General features: G+C 40.6%; 1 protein-coding gene across 2 annotated transcripts in view; it reads left to right on the top strand.

The window, feature by feature from the left end:
* Window positions 1–17,072, top strand: part of MLLT3 (MLLT3 super elongation complex subunit) — a 255,930-nt gene extending 238,858 nt beyond the window's left edge. The window contains exons 9-11 of one of the 2 annotated variants that reach the window (XM_046665094.1): window positions 3,806–3,877; window positions 5,030–5,101; window positions 12,145–17,072. In XM_046665094.1, the coding sequence (XP_046521050.1) occupies window positions 3,806–3,877; window positions 5,030–5,101; window positions 12,145–12,276 (276 nt within the window). In that variant the 3' untranslated portion in view covers window positions 12,277–17,072. The remainder of the gene's footprint in view (window positions 1–3,805; window positions 3,878–5,029; window positions 5,102–12,144) is intronic. The other variant, XM_046665093.1, reaches the window with a different exon arrangement.
* The last annotated feature ends 1,391 nt before the right edge of the window (window positions 17,073–18,463 follow it).

Below are 18,463 nucleotides of genomic sequence, written 5' to 3'. Positions count from 1 at the left end.
CTCATTAAGCTCCTTCAGCTTCTTTCCCAGTCAGCATTAAGACTGTGCTTGCTAAATAAACGCAGCTCCAGCAAGCCCCTCTCATTTTCTTCAAACCTAATAGCTGCCCCTAAACCCTTCCTGGATGGGCAGTCTGAAGCTGACCTTGGCTTCAGAGAAAGGTTTGGGTTCTTTATCAGACTTTTTTTTTTAACCCCTCTAGCAAAACAAGAACAAAAATGAATAGTATCATCTGTCTGGAGAGGGTAAAAATTACTTTATCTGATTAAATACCACTGGTTCCTTGGCATATGTTTATTCAACAAATGTAGCTTCACACGTGTGAATCATCAATCTGTCAGGAATACTCAGTTATATGTCACTTTCTCCATGGACCTATAAGCATAATAAGAAAGTCCATATGCTTTCACTTTTAGCTAGTCTAGGGTAGGGAGTACATGTCCCACAAGAGTGCCTGCCTCCTTGGAGCTGTGTCTTGGAACTGAGAGAGCGAGAAAAGGTTTTTAAAACTTTGTTTATTGATTTCTTAACCCCTCAGATCACCTGCAGTGGATCAGGTGTGATCCTGTCCCTTTCAGTCAACATTCTAGGAGTTCTTAAAAAATTAACCGTCTTTCTTAGTTCTCTATGCCAATAAAGTGAAGTAGTACAAATCTAAAAGTCACTTAAATTGCACCCTGGAATGTGTTTTTAGTCTTATATTTGAATGTGTATATGTGATAATCTGAAATTTTGATCAAATAAAATAGATGAAAACATCCTGGGAAGGCCTCACTGTGAAATGGGGGGGTACCCATGTTTCCTCCTTCCGTACCCCTTGGCTGCTCTCTGTCTGCAAGTTGATAATGCTCTCTCAAGTTTCTGTAAATTACCAGGCAAAGCTGAGTTTTCCTTACCTTTTCTCAAATCTTCCAGGGACTAGAGAAGACAGAAAGTGCTAATTGAGTCAAACATGTCCTAACTCTCAAAAAAAAGTGAACGGAGAGAGCGCCACATGTCAACAAAGCAAGTAATTAACATGAGTATCGTTAGAAGCTAATAGTGATCATTAACATGAAAGACCTATCAGTGGAGAATCCATCTGCTGAATAATTGACTTGTCACTCCTCACAAAGGGATACAGAAAAATAATAATCTTGAAAATTTGATTCTCAAGCCATACCCTCAGATGAAGGATAGAAATGCAACTAATCACAGGTCTATGTGCAGAGATGACCATGGGTATACATGGTGCCTCTAGGCAGTCTGGGTGGCTGTTTCCCTCAGGAGAGCTTAGTCGCCTTTATTGGGGAATAATATTGCTGTGCCATTTTAACCAAAGGTATTTTTTTTTACTCCTAACCTCTCTTATGTGAATTTCAAACAAAATCAAAATTCCAGATCCTTTTTGGCTGAAAGTGAGGAGGGGAGGGAGGAGAGAGGGGCCTGCCCAAGTTAATATTCAGAATATCATAAATCACCTATCAGCCTGCAAAGCATGTTGAATGAAATTAAAGACTCTATCCAGTTAAACTGGTTTGAAATAAGCCCGTGGAATACAAGGTGCTGGCCTTTTATATTCTGGAGCCGTTTCCTTAAAGATAAGGAAGGATCATAAATAAAACAATTGTCTTCAGCATGGCTCAGCTCTCTCGGAATGAGGTTTTGACAAAGCTGTTTATTTTGGAGCAGGGAGAGATCAAAGAAGGAAGATTAACTGAGCCCTCTCTGGGCAGCCACTCAGTAACTTGAGGCGGATCACTGACACCAGGAGCTTTTGTTCCTGCCACTGCTGCTTCAGAAGAAAGAAACTAGGATTTCAATGTAGTTTGGCCTTCTGTGCTGTAGCGCTTACGGAATGTGTAGGGTGGGACTTAAGTGCCCCGAATGTTTTATTTTCTGCTCCGAGGAGAAGGTGGGAGAACTCTATAAACCTAGTGAGCAAAGTTCCATTGCAAATGCAGAGTCACTTTGCCTGCCCCCCCCTCGCCGAGTGCAGTGACTTGGGGGGTGGAACGGGCATGCAGAGTGGGATATGATGGGAACAAAATTCAGTTTTCTAATGCTCAAGGCGAGCAGGCAGGCGGTTTTTCCTCTTGCCTGAAATCTCAGCAAACTGTCTGCTTCGCCCAGCCCGGATCTGCGTTGGCGAGGAGTGCCATCTACTGACCTACTTACTCCTAGGTCTCTGAGCGCCGAGTTTTCCCCTGAGGTCTCATTTCCAACAACAATAGAGAGAAGGAAATTCTGCATGTAGTGGAGTGTTTGGTTTCCTTTACAGTGGAGCATGTTAAAAACGATTGCCTTGCCTCTGCCATTAAGTAATTTCCTCGTGTTGCCAAAAGTATTGTATTTTAAGTTAGCCTGGTCAAATTGGTCATCTGGTTATCTTAATGTTAAAAATAAATTAAGGCGATTCTCAGGAAAGACTTAGCAGCTCACTTCTTATCCGTACATTATTCTAAATTCAAAGGAAAACATACCCTTTTAGAAGTATTTGATCTTTTCTAGCATGTCATAGTCCTATCCTCAACAAGTAAAATGTTTATTAGTAGTATAAAATTTTACAGCTGAGTGGGAATCTGGACATCGTCTTGTTCATCTCTCATTTCATCTCATATTTTGAGGCCCCAAAATGTTAAATGATAGGTCCAGGACCTGAACTTAGGTTTCTAAGCCCAGTCACTGCTCTTTCTACTACAAATTAGAAGTGGAGTCATTTTTAAAATCTTCTGTGTGTTATGGAATATGGTAGACTTTTGAACAGAATTGTGGTTTGTGTGTGTGTGTGGTAGAGCAGAGAATGGATAAACACAAGAGCAGTAGGAATGTGAGACTTCTTAAATATGCCCTTTATTTGGCATTTTCCTCCTTCATATTAGCTTCAGATTATAATAACTCACTTGGTAATGAGATTATCATGAAAAAGACAAATAACTTTGCTTTTTATGTTTATATACATTTGTAAACACTCATCAATAAATTTAGTAGTTCTCAGCCGTTTTAGGCAAGGGCCATTTAAAAATATTTCCGTCATAATCCTTAATTTTGAAGATTCTAATAAATCAACCATATTTATTAAATAATAATTTGTTTCTCCTTTTTATTCATTAGAAACATAGCTCCCCATGGACGCTTCTGAACAGTATGCAAAACCACTTTTCATAACCTAAACTGTAGTTGGTTCAGCTTATAAAAGGAAAGGCACTGGTATTTTATCATGGGTAAACACATTGTTTCTTGAAACACAGAAGATAGTCTTGGCTCTTCATTTCTTGGGTTGGAGGATCCCAAGTTGGGAGCAATGGTGTAACTGATGGCTATCTTCACTTCCAAAGCTGCGTCAATTTAGTGGATATGAGTCATTTTTAGAATCTGGAAGTCAGGTACTGCAAAGGGCATTCGAGTGTTTGTTTTATCATCTCTAGCGTCCCAAGCACTGGTAGTCATGCTGAAACAGCAGAATGAATACGAAAAAATTCTTGCCAGAGGGGACTCTAATCCAGTATAACTCAGCTGCTGTACATATGTGTGAGAGTGTTGTCACAGAAGAAAAGCAGCCTTGGAAGCTTGGATCAATTTCCTTATCATCAACGTTTTTTTTTTTAAAGTTCTATTGCCCTGACTCAGCATTTCAGATATAAGCAATTTATTTCCCAAGGACAAGTAAGGTTAGAAGAGAAGAAAGAAAATGTATAGCGGAGAAATGCTATCTGGAAAGCAATGTGATTGTATGACATTTCATTCATAAGTATCTTTGTTTAGGTGGCTGGTTGGCTAAGAAGGGCTTGAAATCAAATTTAACTGTGTTCTCTTTGATCCCCAGATTCTTGAAGTGAAAAGTCCAATAAAGCAAAGCAAATCAGATAAGCAAATAAAGAATGGTGACTGTGACAAGGTAGGTTTCCAGCCCTCTGCTATGAGTGCTACAGCACCGACTCGTCTTCTGTTTCTTGGCCTTTTCCTTGATCATCCTCGCTGGTTCTCCTTTCATTGCTTCATCAGAAGTGCCCGAGACCCCCAACCGACCAGTGGCTTTGTAGTTTATTTTCCAAGTCTTGCTTATATTTTCAGTGTTAAGCTTGGCCTTATGCTACCATTTGCCATGATGCCTACATTGCCAAGGGATTTCGGGCACATTGAATTGGGAGGTAAGAAAATCCTGGTGGAGGCAGACGGGAAAGGAATCTCAGACGTCAGTGAGCAGGACATCTGATCCCAGTGCACTGGGCTTTCCCCAAGTGTGCATCGTGCATCTGAAATCTGACTTCAAGACCTGTTGGGGCTTAGCCTCCTGTTCTGAGCAGGGTCCTAACCTGCTTTGCAGGATCAGGGCAGGCCTGGCTAATGCTTCGCAAACCTTTCCTTTGCCTTCATTGTAAATGGCGCTAGAACACCCATGCAGTTACGCTAACAAAGACTCGTGGTCTGAGCATGTGGAAAGAGACGTGAGCCTCTGCCCTGTCAGAGGAGCTCGTGACAAACCAGGTGTTAATGTGGATAGTGACCTATATTTTCCTAAGACATTCTTCTGTCACTTGCTATTTACTAGCAATTTTTGGTATGACCAGGAAGGTTTTTTTTTTTTCTTAAAGAATTTGCCCTGACATGATTGGTGATGTGCATTGATACTTCCATGTTCAAGCTTAGAATTTTTTTTCTCTTAGTTAGGTAGCTTCTAAAATGGAAGAATAAAAAAACATGAAAGTAGCTCGTGATAACATGTTTAAGCTCACAATTTACCATTGAGTACCCTTTCTCTCTGTGGAGGCATTGTTGGGAGACAGTGAGTCTGCTCACTTGAATCTTGTTGAGAGCAAAGAAGTGCAAGAATTGCCCTTTTTTAAAAAAGCAGGCTTTATAATGGTAATAGTCGGCCAAGAGAGACTTGTTCTGCAAAAGCTTTGGGCACCAGTCCGCGCAGCCTGGGCTAGGGGGTTAGAATGGAGAACCGCCAACAGCTGCTTGTCTGTTCCTATGTAGTTATCCTTTTATTTTTGAACTACCTCCTCAAGTGCTTGTTCTTTTGGGGGGTCCTCTTCTCTTTCAGGCATACCTAGATGAACTGGTGGAGCTTCACAGAAGGTTAATGACACTGAGGGAAAGGCACATTCTGCAGCAGGTGAGAAATGCTTTTTCAGCACAACCCTCTCCAGAAGCCTCAAGGCCTAGAGGATCCTGGGGTAGTGTGATAGCACCTGGAGGCCACAGCAGCCCCACCCTGGCAGAACCGGGCTAGTGCCACCTGCAGAAGTACTTGGGGAGATTGCTCATTTCCCAGGCTACCAGGCAGTCTGCTTTGGAGCTTTGCCAGATCATCTCCCTCCTTGGTGCTGCGGATGATGAAAACTGGGCGCTTGTGGAGGTACTGATGCTGGAACGTACTGATCCCCCAGCCGGCTGATGCTATAGTGTGGGCTGAGGGACGGGATAGTAGGAATGCAGAAGCCTTGGGGCCAGGCTTCTGGTTTCATGGGAAAACAGTGATAAGAGTTTCAGTCAAATGTTGTAAACGTTTGTGATTCAATTTAGTAAGCTTTTGCCAATGCTATTCTAAGGAAAATAAATATTTTCCTCGTTTCTCTTATCTTGTACACCGTACATTCTGTTATTGTGAACTCCTCTGTGGAATACGTGTAGAGTAGGGAAACTTATATTGGTACAATTTGATGTTTGGAGAAGATAAGAAGGGTGGTTTTTAGTTTTCATATGGTTACGGTACATGCGTCCATTGTGTTAACAGTGGCTATTGAGAAAATAATTTTTCTTTAACATCCAAAGAGAAGGTTGTATTCTAAATTCCAGGGTGAGTTTGTAGATTATTTCACTGTTTGATTTTTTTCCTTAATACTCTTAAAGACTTGAAGTTAGTATTTAATCTACCCCAGCTATATATGGGTTATTCTTTTTTAATATTTAATGGCTGCTGGTCACTTTTATATTCTGTGTACATTTTTGCTTAAATCTATAAATAAGCACTCTCAAACTTGCCAAGTTCTCTGGTCTGATGAGCTATTTAACCCTTCTAGAGTTTCAGATTTGAGCCAAAGACTTACAGACCTATGATTTTTAATTGGAGATAAGTTGCATTTCTTGTATTTCCATTTAAGTGAGGAATGGGTTAGGGGAGTAGGATCTGAGTGGCTTACCCTGAGACATATTCTAACACTTTGATAGTGTTTTTCTTCAGCTTTCTTCTGTAGAATTGAAAATTGTTCAGCCTGCCATTTACCAATTATTTAGTGCTAATTGACTGAGTGGTGATGGTAAATCTATTAGCTGATTTTCTCAGCCCTTCCTGAACACCAGCTCTGAACCACTGTGGAGCAGTTGTCCAATAAAGCTGTTAATGCACAAGCTGGGCCCTCACGGTGAGTCTCACAGGACAGTGAGACAGATGTTTGGGCAGACTTGGGACACTTCACAAAGAAAGGCCAGCCAATGAGTTGAGGAGATTAGGCCGTTGGGCAGGGTCTTACCTTAGGGTGTCATTGGCATTCCCAATTTCACATTGTCCTTTGTTTTGACCTTTGAAAGAATTGTGAGGGAAGGTGGCTTACTGGAGAATTCCATCGAAGTGGCTTATTTTAGTGTTCTAGAGGGAGAGAGTGATAGCTATGGATTTTTAACCTGGCATAAAGGCCCTCCAGGGCGCACAGCGTTTCCCTCTAATTGCATTCCCAGGCCAGTTGAAAGCTCTCAGTCTTTGGCCTTTTGCCTTGTAGTGCAGCTGAGGCTTGTGATTATGATACCATGATGCATGTCCTGTCACGGTTTACTGCTTAATTAATTCCTATTGTAAAACATAGCACTATTGAAGACTAGTGTTATTCTCCACCTTGAGAGCTGCTCATCTTGTGGAATGCGTGCCGCAAAGTCTATGAGTTCTCCACCATGCCGAGCTGAACACCTGAGACAGAATTTCTGGTGAGCCCAGGATCACGTCCCAGGTCTTTTCCTATTAAATGCATCCTATCAAAAAATCTGGTCTGACACTTTTATTTAGCTCACAAGAAGTGGTTAAGATCTTTGTTATACTCTGGGGGCTTGCGGTGCTGGCACCCAGCATCTAGTTTAATGAACAGAAAGCACTGGATCAAGAGAGCCTGTGTTCTTAAACCGCTTTTGCGTAAGGTAAGCATCGGTACAGTGGACCCAGTCAAACCTAGAGATGTCAATACCTAGGACTCACTCATAATTTGATTCTTCTTTAAACCAAGTGTTCCATATTTATTTGGAAAGGGAGATTGAGCACTTCTAAACTCCCCAGAAATTCAGCTCTGAGTCTGGATTTGCATCCTATTTAGAAAGGAAAAAATGCTCTGAGGAAAACCAGGGCTTCCTTAGAAGATAGTTTAGCAATTTAGATAACAGCTCTGATACTTTCCGAGTTATCTCCAGGGAGGCGGGGGATGAGCTGTGTGTCGGAGTATTCCTTCTAACAACGTGGAGAACGCTCCAGAGAAGTGTTCTCCTGAAAATGATGTTCTCCATCCTAGGAGATTGCCTGGCATGTTTTAGAATCCCTTGCAGGTGGGAGCCTGATGGCCTGCCTTTTAACCCAGGGCCAGGCACTCACGTTGTCACGTGGTAGACAGTGCTTCTCCAGCCATAGCCGAGGCCATTCTCGGAAAGACTTAACTTATCCCAGACCTGACTCCGCTCTAGGCAGAAGCAGTTACAGCAAAACTTGTTCCTAACTGCCCACTCAGTGAAGAGGCTGCTTCCGGTGGAAAGAACCCTGGTTTTTAAAAAACATAATCAAACTAAAAATAATGCATCTACCTTTTTATAATTAAAAACCAGGGCTCGGGGAAGGAATCACAGATTTACCAACTGGATCCTCCCTGTTTAAAAAAAAACTCTATGTAGTACCCTCTAAAAGGCTGACGTGGCAGGAAATAATCCATCACAAATGTTTTCACAACAGCCGTCCTCTGAAGAATGAGTTAAGCAGTTTACACACTCTTCCTTTTCCACTCCTGTGCATACCTTGTTCTCTTGCCTGCTTTCCTTGTGTGCAGCCACTCTATCTTTTTTTATTACTTTGGAGGGGCACTCCTTATTGCAGTGTGATTCAGGGTAATGACACGACAAGAGAGCCACAGCAGAGCCGCTCTCCATCAGCAGAGCCGGGGATTCCTGTGGAAAGGCGCAGTGGCGTCCTTCAGGAACTGGCAGGGTGTTTATAGGCTTTGTGGCTTGTGTCACTGGAATAAAGCATGTAATGCGATGTTTCTGATGTTCCAACTATCCAGATTCCTGGAAAGGAACGCACATTTATTTTTCTTTATGAAGTCTTTACTTAATTGAGGACGTGGCTACATGCTCTAATAATTCAAATCATTAGTGCTGTTCCCGTTGGCAGCCAGTCCCACACGGCGCCAACTGCTGCGGCTGCTGCGGCTGCTTCCGGGCTGTCTCTGCGTCTATCCTGATGTGTGCTCACGAGCCCCTGTAAAAATGCAGGGCTCCCTGAGTTCGATTGATCGGATCCCCTTCATCCCTTTGCATGTATGTGTGGCTGCAGGCGGGGTGAGTGTGCTAGTCGTGGAGGAGGCAGGAGGACTGTGAATGAACCTACAAGATATTACAAGGTGTGGGAGATGACAGGGCCGAATTTCCTAGTGGGCAAGTGTGTCTTGTTTGCTTTAAAATCAAGTGGCTTTTTCTAGAAGGTATTCTATTGCTGTCTTTTCTACTTATTGTTAAGTGATTAGTGAGCAGCTACGTTGAGTCACAGAAAGCTATTTTCTTAAAAGGATGAGTTCACTGTCATTTTAAAGGGAAAATGTAAGGCTGTACTTTTCACCCTCACTTTGTGGTTTTCGTTTGTTATTTCAATGGCTTTCCTTCATCTACTGTTCTCCTCGCTTTCTTCCCTTCCCCCTGAAAACTTTTATTGTAATTATTTTTTAAAAAATTGAAGGAGGCCTTTTTTGAGTTTTAGCTTCTGGCATTTTCCCTGCTTCGTTTGTTTTAGTGCTAATGAAATGCTAACAGTCAGTGAAGGGAGGAGGAAAAAGCACTGAGTCTGATAATTCACGTGCTGGATAGTTACCGCCCAGATAATTAAGGGTGAGTTTACATTTGTATGGTAGTCATAATCCTGTTTCCCCAATCTGTATGGCAAATGACAGCTATAAAGAAGCTTCATTTACCGTATTTGATCCTCTGCGCAACCGTGTGTGGTAGATTGATAGATAATTAGAGCAGGTGGCATGATCCCTACTTTATAGATGGGGAAACTGAGGCTCAAAGTTGATAATGTTCTGTCTAATGACGTTCAAATAGCGAGCCGAGTCAGAACTCAGTATGCCACAGTTAACACCCTCTATTCCGAATGCTTTGTCGCTTACCTACTGGTCAGCTAGTTGGGGAGAGGAGTCATACTCTGGAATAATAGTTATTTGCCTCCATTGTATAAGTTGAAAAGCTATTTGTTTCTGTCCTGAAAGAGCTCTCTGACCAGGGTATTGGTTTCCATCCTAAAGTTGACACATTTTCACTAGGTCTGTAGTATTTCTACACAATATGCAAAAAAGATAATTTACCCTGGAAAGCACTCTTAATTCAATTGATGTTAAATCTGTAGTAAGTATTTGACTGCCTTGAAAGGTTTATGTGTGGGACATAGCTGTGCGTGTGTCTCTGTATGTGTGCAGATGTGTCGGGTGACTTAGCCAGAGCTCTATAATCATTAATAAATAAATCAAATGTGTCCATTTTAGATCTTTTAGTGTTAAGTGAGAGGATCTTGCTAGATAAATTCTGACGTGGATCTAGTACTTTAACCGCAATTGGGAACACCCCTTAGAATAATCTCTTGATGCGTGTAATAGAGCCCTGGGTCCAGTGGTTTAAGTAAGGCTCCCTCTCCACCCCACCATGTATAATAGTTGGCCCAGAGGTAAGTAATTCATGGTCAATGCATGGCTTAAAAGATGCTGAGGAGATAGACTCCTTGCCTTCCTGCTCTGCCATCTTTCACATCTTGCTTTCATCCTCTTGAGGGGAAGAGATGCTGCGCTTCCAGGATTGCGTCTTCATTCCAGACAGGAAGAGGGGCAGAGGGCAAAAGGCACGTGCCCCTTGTCCATACCCTTTTCAGAAATTTTCCTGAAAGCTCAGTGACTTCTGACAAATAAATTGTAAATAGCAGTGTTTGCCGAGTACTGCCTGTGGGTCTGGGAAGGCAAGCCTTTTAGCTGGGCATGCTGCCACTCCCGGAAAATCAAGCTTCTGTTGGTAAAGAAGAAGGGCTAAACGGATATTAGGTAGGCAGTTTGCTGTGTCTGTCATGGTTTCGCAATGGGAATAACTTGTTTTATTATTAAAGCCATGGTTATATCTGTAAAAAATAGTTCAAGAGGTTGAATAAGGCATTAGCAGCTCAGTCTGGAGTTGGGCACTTAATTGGATTGAGGTCCAATATGTCTTTTATGCCTCTCTGGAAGTCAAATATGTCAGGAATGGGGAGCACATTTTCTCTTGAGTGCCACTGACCCATAGGGAATAGTTCACAAATTTACTGTTTTTTAAAGAAAACTAATTGTAAGAAGAGAAGGTCAAAAGTTTTCATTCTGCTGTTTTCAAACTGAAATTAGGTAATCTAAAACTTCATTGAATGAATAATAGGCTAAATAATTAAAAGTATTCTCTTTTTTAAGATTATTGAACTAAAGAGAATATAAAGCAAGTGATAGAAAGGGAGTAGCACAGACAACTAAAAATAAGTGGAAGAGTTTGCTAATTGTTTTCTCTGCACAAATATTTTTGTCTTTCATACTGTTGTTAATTTTCCTCTCTCCTCCACAAAGCTTACTAAAATTAACCCCCTCCATCCCAAATTACCCACAGCGTACGTACCTAAAACCCACACTACCCAGGCACAGAGCCATTTCTGATAAAATTATTAGTAAAATAGGCATGGAAAACATATAACATGCTAAAAGATTCTCTCAAACCAATAACTAAAATGATTTTTTTTTTTTTTTGAGGCAGATTAGCCCTGAGCTAACATCTGCTGCCAATCCTCCTCTTTTTTGCTGAGGAAGACCGGCCGTGAGCTAACATCCATGCCCATCTTCCTGTACTTTATATGTATGATGCCTACCACAGCATGACGTGCCAAGTGGTGCCACATCCACACCCGGGATCCGAACCGGCAAACCCTGGGCTGCCAAAGTGGAATGTGTGCACTTAACCACTGCGCCATGGGGCCGGCCAAACTAAAATGATTCTTAAGGTTGAAACCTTAGAAGCATCCTCCTCAAACCCAGGGCAAGACAACAGTATCTCTGTGACCACTTTTGTTTATCGTATTTCTGAAAATTGAAGCCAATACAATAAGAAATGAGGTGTAACTATTCCAAACGGGGAGAGAAAGGTGTCCTTTCTTTTTTTAGATAATACTTCTCACCCCGAAATACTCAAGGCTGTCAACTCAACATGACTGTAAGTCATAAATACAAGTTTCATTCATTTTTTGTTGAAGTATAACAAAATGTACAACTAGATGGAGTTTTAGAATGTGAATGCATCTTTTGTAAATTGCACCCAAATCATGCAACAAAACAGTTGCAGCACCCAGAAGGCTCGCCTGAGCCCCTTTTCCAGTTACTGCTCATGATCTTCAGGGGGTGGGGTTGTAGATGGTTTCTATCTCTTTCTTTGTGAGTTCTTTTATTTTATAAATTTTCAACAATAGTGTAATCAGAAAGAAAAATGATCGTTATTATACATGTATGTATGTGTATACTTTTTTATAAGGAGTTTTGTTGTTTCTGGGCTGGAATTTCCTTACATCTAGTAGGTATAGTCACTGTTCATTGAGTCAGTAGCTGATTTTTAAAGGGGTCTTGAACTTCTGTCTCCCCTTCCACTCCTACCCCTAGAGTAAAATAGTCTGTTGATGACTTGAAAGCCGGAATCGTTTTAAAGGCTGTGAATGATGAGAAGAGGTAACCTGCTCTCACTGAGAATAGTGTTCCTTTGGCTTACCAAATTGGCTGAGAGTTTGGTGCCATTAATAGCATGGGACCTTCTTGCACTAAATGAGAATATGAATCTCTTGGTTCCATATTTGACCCACTCCATCTCTCTTTCTTTGCCTTTTGATGTCTATTGCTTATTGCCCAAACTTTCTCTTCTTTACTCCTCTAGATTGTGAACCTTATAGAAGAAACTGGACACTTTCATATCACAAACACGACATTTGATTTTGATCTTTGCTCCCTGGACAAAACCACAGTCCGTAAACTACAGAGTTACCTGGAAACATCTGGAACATCCTGAGGATACCACAACTGGATGCATCAAAAACTATTGTTTGTTTTTTTTGGTTGTGATTTTTTTTGTTTGTTTATATGAAAACACTCAGAATGATGCAACCAAAAGGGAAAAAATAAAAATCAAACAACCTTCAGCTTTATTTTTCTTTAAAGCCAGTCATCATCTCTTGATAAAGGAGAGGTTAAGCAAACCAGCCTCAGCGGACCACTCTTCTCTCCAAGGAAATCCCCGGGAAGAGTCAGCCTGGATAGCCTTGAAAACAAACAGATCAAACACAACACAAGAAAACTTAAAGAATGTGTCTGGTATCATGTCTCTCTCTCTGTGGTGATTCATTCCACAGGACGAATGCATATTCAACACACTGCCTTATTACATAACTGATCTATTTATTATCACATACAGATATTCTAAAGTCGTTGAGGGAATGACACCACAAGACATTTTAAGTACTTGGTCCCGTGGATGCTCTTTCAATGCAGCGCCCTTGCCATCCCAAGCCCAGTGACCTTACTCGTATACTGTGCTACTCTCCACCAACTTTTTCCAAGTCCTTTTACTTGTTGCAGTCTATATTTTCCACCTTTTGTTTTTCCAGTTCCAGGACTCAGATTATCAACTGGGGGGACCAAATAACCACCCTGATTTTCTTCTTTGTGGTCTTTTTTCCTGAAAGTTGGGGCCCAGTCCTTGGCTGTATCCATATAATGATCTTGGACCATGGTAGAAAATGCACCAAATAGGATCATATGAATTGCTGTTTAGCCTTAGTCAATAAACCTGTAGGACTTTTAAACAAAAGTGTTCTTGTAAATGTCCTGCATCCAGCATCGTTGAGCTGTCATCAACATTCTTGTGTCTGTTTTACTGTTATAATATTAGATAAATATGGAAGCAAAGGCATTCCACAGGATCATCATTTTAAAAAAGGAATTCTGGTTCTGTTTTCTAAAGAAATGTTGTAGAAATTCTTAATTTGGATCTATTTATTAGTAAGAGTTTCAGCTTTCTTCAGCTGCCAGTGTGTTATCCATCTTTACCATAAACCCTGGAATAAGATTTTTGTTTGTTCACATATGATCCTCTTAGACTCTTTTATATTTGGAAAATTAAAATCTTTCTTTGGGGGAAACATCTTGGTTCTTCTGCCATAACAGACTGTGTATTAACTTGTAGATTCAGTGGTTCGATACTGTCTAGTCACTCGTGTTTCCAGAAGGATTTCTTGTAATGGTGAAAATAAAGATGGTTGGGGAGGGGGGGATATTTTTGTTCTCAATGTACCCTGTTTTGAAACTAGAAATCTGTCCTGTGGCATGCAAAAGAAAGCAAATTATTTTTAAAAGAAAAAAAAAAAAAAACCAAAGTACTTTTGGTGTCATTATTCCATCCTCTCCATAAATGGAGAAATGCAAAATGAGAACCGCTCAACGTCCAAGTTTTTGCTGGGAACTCAACCGAAAAGAAAAGAAATGAAGAAATGCTTCTGGATCCAAAGGTTCGTTCACTGGATCAGCCTTAAGAAAGTCTCTATGTGTGCTAATAGACCAGTATCTCCGTCGTTTATTCCCATGCCAGATGCTGTCTTTTCATACAGAGATTAACTAGTGTCTGTACAGAAAATGGTCTTTCCAGACCCATTCTTTTGGGCAGTAATGTAAATGCAGATGGATAATGGAGTTATTTCTGCATTTTAAAAAGGGGATTTTTTACATTGTTTCTTTCTATCCAAAGACACTATTTTTTCCTTTAAAAAGTTACAATACAGCCATGCTCCTTGTAAATTACTTCTCTGAAGCATCCTCCTGAGGACAAGTGTACTTTTTCAATAATGTTACGATTCTTGATGATTGGCATGAACTGTCCTTGAAGCTTTTGGTGTGTAGTCCACCGTCAATGTTTAATTACAGAGAAACTTTCCGAGTCATTTTGGACATTAGGTGACTGATGGATTGTGTGGTTTTAGTTGTGTTTTGTTTTATTTTTAACTTTACAGGTGGAAGTGGGGGGAGGGCAATGCTTATCTGGAATTGTTTGCAAAATTTAAACATCTTTTAAAATTTCTAACTGCTAATCCACATATTCTAATTAAGGCAGAAGTGTATGTGGTTTAACTAAAATACCTGTGTAGTTTAACTAGAAATGTATATATGTAGTTGGGGCCCTTTTTATTTTTGTAACTAAATTGTGTGGCGAAAACTATGGTTTGGCAATGTAAAAGATTTTTTGTCCCTTAGGATACTAACCAAGAAACTAGGTAACATAAGAAATGAGCAAACGAAAAAGACAACAAGAAGCAAACCTTTTACAGTGATAAACTTGAGACCTAAAATTTAGGTAATAAAGCAAGCGTCTTCAGAATATTGTCAAAATGTATGTTTGTAAATTGGGAACGAAATTCAGGAAAATTTACCCGTGTGCTTCTCACGGAGACAACAAAATGAATTTTCTATGATATTCCCATAGAGTAAGAGTATATTGTTAATTTTTTAGAAAAAAATCAACTCTTGCTCTCAGCTAATTTTTAAATGCAGAAATAATAAATCTCAATTAATTTCAAATAGTTATATGTCTCGTAAAGTAACCCACTCAGTTCTGCCACGTTTATATACACTCAACTTTGAGACCTGTTAAAAAATATTTTGACACATGTATCCCAACAGTGGCTTTGGTTTTTTAAGCACAAAGGAAAAATGGCAGGGTTTAATTTCTTTAGTGTATATATATAAATAGATGTTTCAAATAAAATTAATTGGGTGAGGGTGAATATGGTTTGAGCAAGCTAGAGTGTAATAAACTTTCTTTAACTTTTCCCCCAGTACTTTGAGGGCGAAATAAATTATGTACAGAACGTTTTTCCCCTTATAAATTAGCTTTTGCCTCTGGTTTTGCAGCAGGATGTGTATGAAAGGGGGATGGTTCTGTCTTAGCGTATAGCAGTCATGTTAGCGACAGAAATGTTCACGGTTATTTTGTACCTTCACCGTAATGCACCTCTCTCGCTATCCTTATGTAGACAAATAGCGTGTCTTTATATGCTCGCATGTTGTGTCAGGGTACTGAAGAACATAAAAACTTGAAGAGACAAAAATTCTGGAAGAAAAAAAAAATCTTAACAGAGGTGTCTAAACATTTTTAAGTTGCTAAGCAAATCTCTCTAATCTGAATAATTACCCCCCGTTTTATGGGAAGAACCAATAAAATTGGTTTTCTTCCTCTGAAAAATTTCTTCCACCAAAAATGTTTCTGCTGATACCTTTTACAGACCCAGCTAATCTTCAAAAAATACAGTTTAGGCCTGCATAAAGTGCCATGTACTGTTTCAAGCGCCACACATTTAACAAGTTAACATACTTGTTTAAGAAAGACTTTATTCTTAAGTGTTTGAGCTCTATGTAGGTAATGGAGTTGGATGTCCAGTGTTGGAAATGGTCAATGTTTGTGTTTAGTGGCTTGTGTTCAATTTTCTCTCTGTGGAAGTGATCAGCTCTGGAGTAGTTTGCTGTGCCCTCGTTACTTTCCACCTTTGGTGTTCTGTGTACTAATGCTGTGTACCGCATACACACACACACACATATGATGATCTTGTTTCAGACTGTTGCTCTAAAACCAGAACTATGATGTAGAGACAACTACAGCTGCAATGAATGTTGAGGAGTCGATTCCCATGGTTTAGTTTAGGCCTGGGCTGGAAATCTACATCTTTTGACCTCTTTTGTTTTATATAATGATTTTTATTATGGAGGCACTTCCTTCCCTGAATATCCTTGTAAAGATGCATTGAAGAAGTCAATTTAAAAGGAAGACAAAGCCACCGCTGTCTGTAAACTGTAAATATGTATTTTGGCACTTGTACTCCAGTATTCTGAAAATAGAGTTATGATGGAAATGCTGACAGATCCTTAACGGTGGCCAGAGCTACCATGCAGTGCAAAAATAAATTAAGTAAAAATGTATTCTTGAGATTAACAGTGCAAGGCCAATACGTTTTATAAATCTGTCAGTATCTTTTTTCATGGAGCGTGTATGTGTAGCTATGTTGAAAGATACACTGTGTATGTGTGTATAGATGCTATTATGTGAACTACAAGGCATTCGTAAGATGTATTTCCCATCTCTAAAACCCATGTTGAAATGTAAGTGCAGATGGACAGAAATAGGTGTTTTACTTAAATTCATATCTGATCTATTGTGGCTCCATTTTCTTTACGATGTATAGTCTTGCTATTTGTTAAGAGTCGTTCGACCAAAGTTTGGTTTTGCTTTACACAGAAAAACATGAGGCCCTAGCCTTTCTCAAGCAGTAATGCTGAGAGGTGAGAACCAGCTGAAGGTACAGTCCACAGCCCGTTCTCTTGAGTCCTCAGTGTCTGGTACCATTTTCTGCATCCTACAACCACTGTGTTTTTTAAGCTCTGCAGAGATGGGCAAGAAATGGTAGGGCACGTTCTTGGAATAAACCGGGTTACTTGTGCATGATATATTTTTTTTCCCCTCCCTATTTCTCTAGAAGGTTTGGTTCACAAACTAAACAGTGTGGTATCTCTAGACAATGTCAATCTGACAAAGGCCCTGCATTTACTTTAGCAGCAAGAAATGCTACCTTGATTAGACAGGAAGGAGAGACACTACTTCAGCAAAAGAATAGAATACTTTCAGTTTGGCAAATAACCAAGGAACTGGACATAATGCTCTACTTAATAGTAGAGACTTACGTCAAATTTGAGACACTCGCCTTATCTTCAGGCCCATAAGCCTTTGAGGAGATTATAGTGGACTGCCTCGTATCTTATCAACTCGAAACTTATTTTAGGTGTGGAAGCATCCGTCCCAGATGGGCTTGGCTGACAGTTAAGCTTTCTATTGACCATGCTTGAATTGGACTGATCCCTTCCCTTGTTTCAGCATAGATATTCATTTGTTTATTTTAAAATCATGGCCTTGCCTTTTCTCCAGCATGGAGAAAGTCAAGATGGGCATCTTGGGCCTGCTGAAGACAACTCAGGATGTTGTCTCCACATGCTCTCGCAGAGAAAGTGAGCGGAGCCACAGTTTTCCCCAATACATTTGTTCCACTGTCTTTCAGAATTGTGCTCCCCCTTGGGTACGCAAGGGGTCCTGGAGACAGATGGCAGCTCCACCGAGGCCTGACGCCCAGACGCTCTGCTTGGTGATTCAAGGACGTAGAGTCCAAAACTAATGGGACTTGTTCGTTCTGATTAGTGAAGCAGCTAAGGGTATTTTATGGGTCTCCTTGCCTGGGTTACCACCCAGATAGAAAATCCTGATCACATGTTAATGCGTCTGCTTTCTTTGCTAGGTAATAGTATCCATACCTTCCTGTTTATGTGGTCCCCTTCTTTAGAGGCATTCTCGGTCTTTTCCAGAGGTGGTTAACTTGCCCTGGGTTGTCGGCCTAGCCTCTTGGCCTTAATTTCCCATTAATTAAAGAAGAGTAACCAATGTGGTTCCCAAGGGCTAGGGAGAGAAATCCATGATGCAAACTGAAAAACACTCTAGTAATTATAACTGGGCCCCCCAGCTGTTAGATAATAGCAAACATCATCTACCACCTGAATAGGAAGGCCCCTGTGTCCATTTTTGTAAAAATTCAGGCCACTGGGTAATCTGCACAGAATAGGTGGCCCCGAGGAATGGGGAGATAGACGGTGAGTAAAGGCAAAGCTATTTGCTCATTTTCCCCTCGTAATCATGTCTACCACCACACACATCCCCCACCGCAGAGTTCTGAAGTTTCAAAAGGGTAGAAAAGGATAAATCCAGGCCATTAAAAGAAAATAATCAAAGCTATTGAAAAGATAAAACAAATGAGTCGCACTAAAAGGGCCGTCTGTGCAAGTAATAAGGTTGAAATACTGATACTGATTTCCTAGCCGAACAGCATTCCTCACACATGTGGTTTGTGTATCCGCGTCTGGGTGGGTGGTCTGCTGAGAAGCGCTAAATGCAGCAAGATGGCTTAGCTTTGGAGCGGTGGAGGGGAGCTCTGGGACGGGCTCAGCCCGTGGCATCTATAGCCCCCGCAACATAAAGAGGCTTTCCTTTTGCTTTGTTCCAGGAGGGAAAGTTGTAACTTGGCTTATTCATTTAAATATGAGTCTATTCTGCACAGAATCAATCAAAGGATAGGAGGTCTTTTTGTGTGTGTGCGTGTGTTTTTTTTAAAAGC

The sequence above is a fragment of the Equus quagga genome, chromosome 6 (assembly GCF_021613505.1).
Source record: "Equus quagga isolate Etosha38 chromosome 6, UCLA_HA_Equagga_1.0, whole genome shotgun sequence".
Classification (NCBI taxonomy): Eukaryota; Metazoa; Chordata; class Mammalia; order Perissodactyla; family Equidae; genus Equus; species Equus quagga.
The sequence above is the reverse complement of the archived record's forward strand: the minus strand, read 5'-3'. Positions and strand labels throughout refer to the sequence as shown.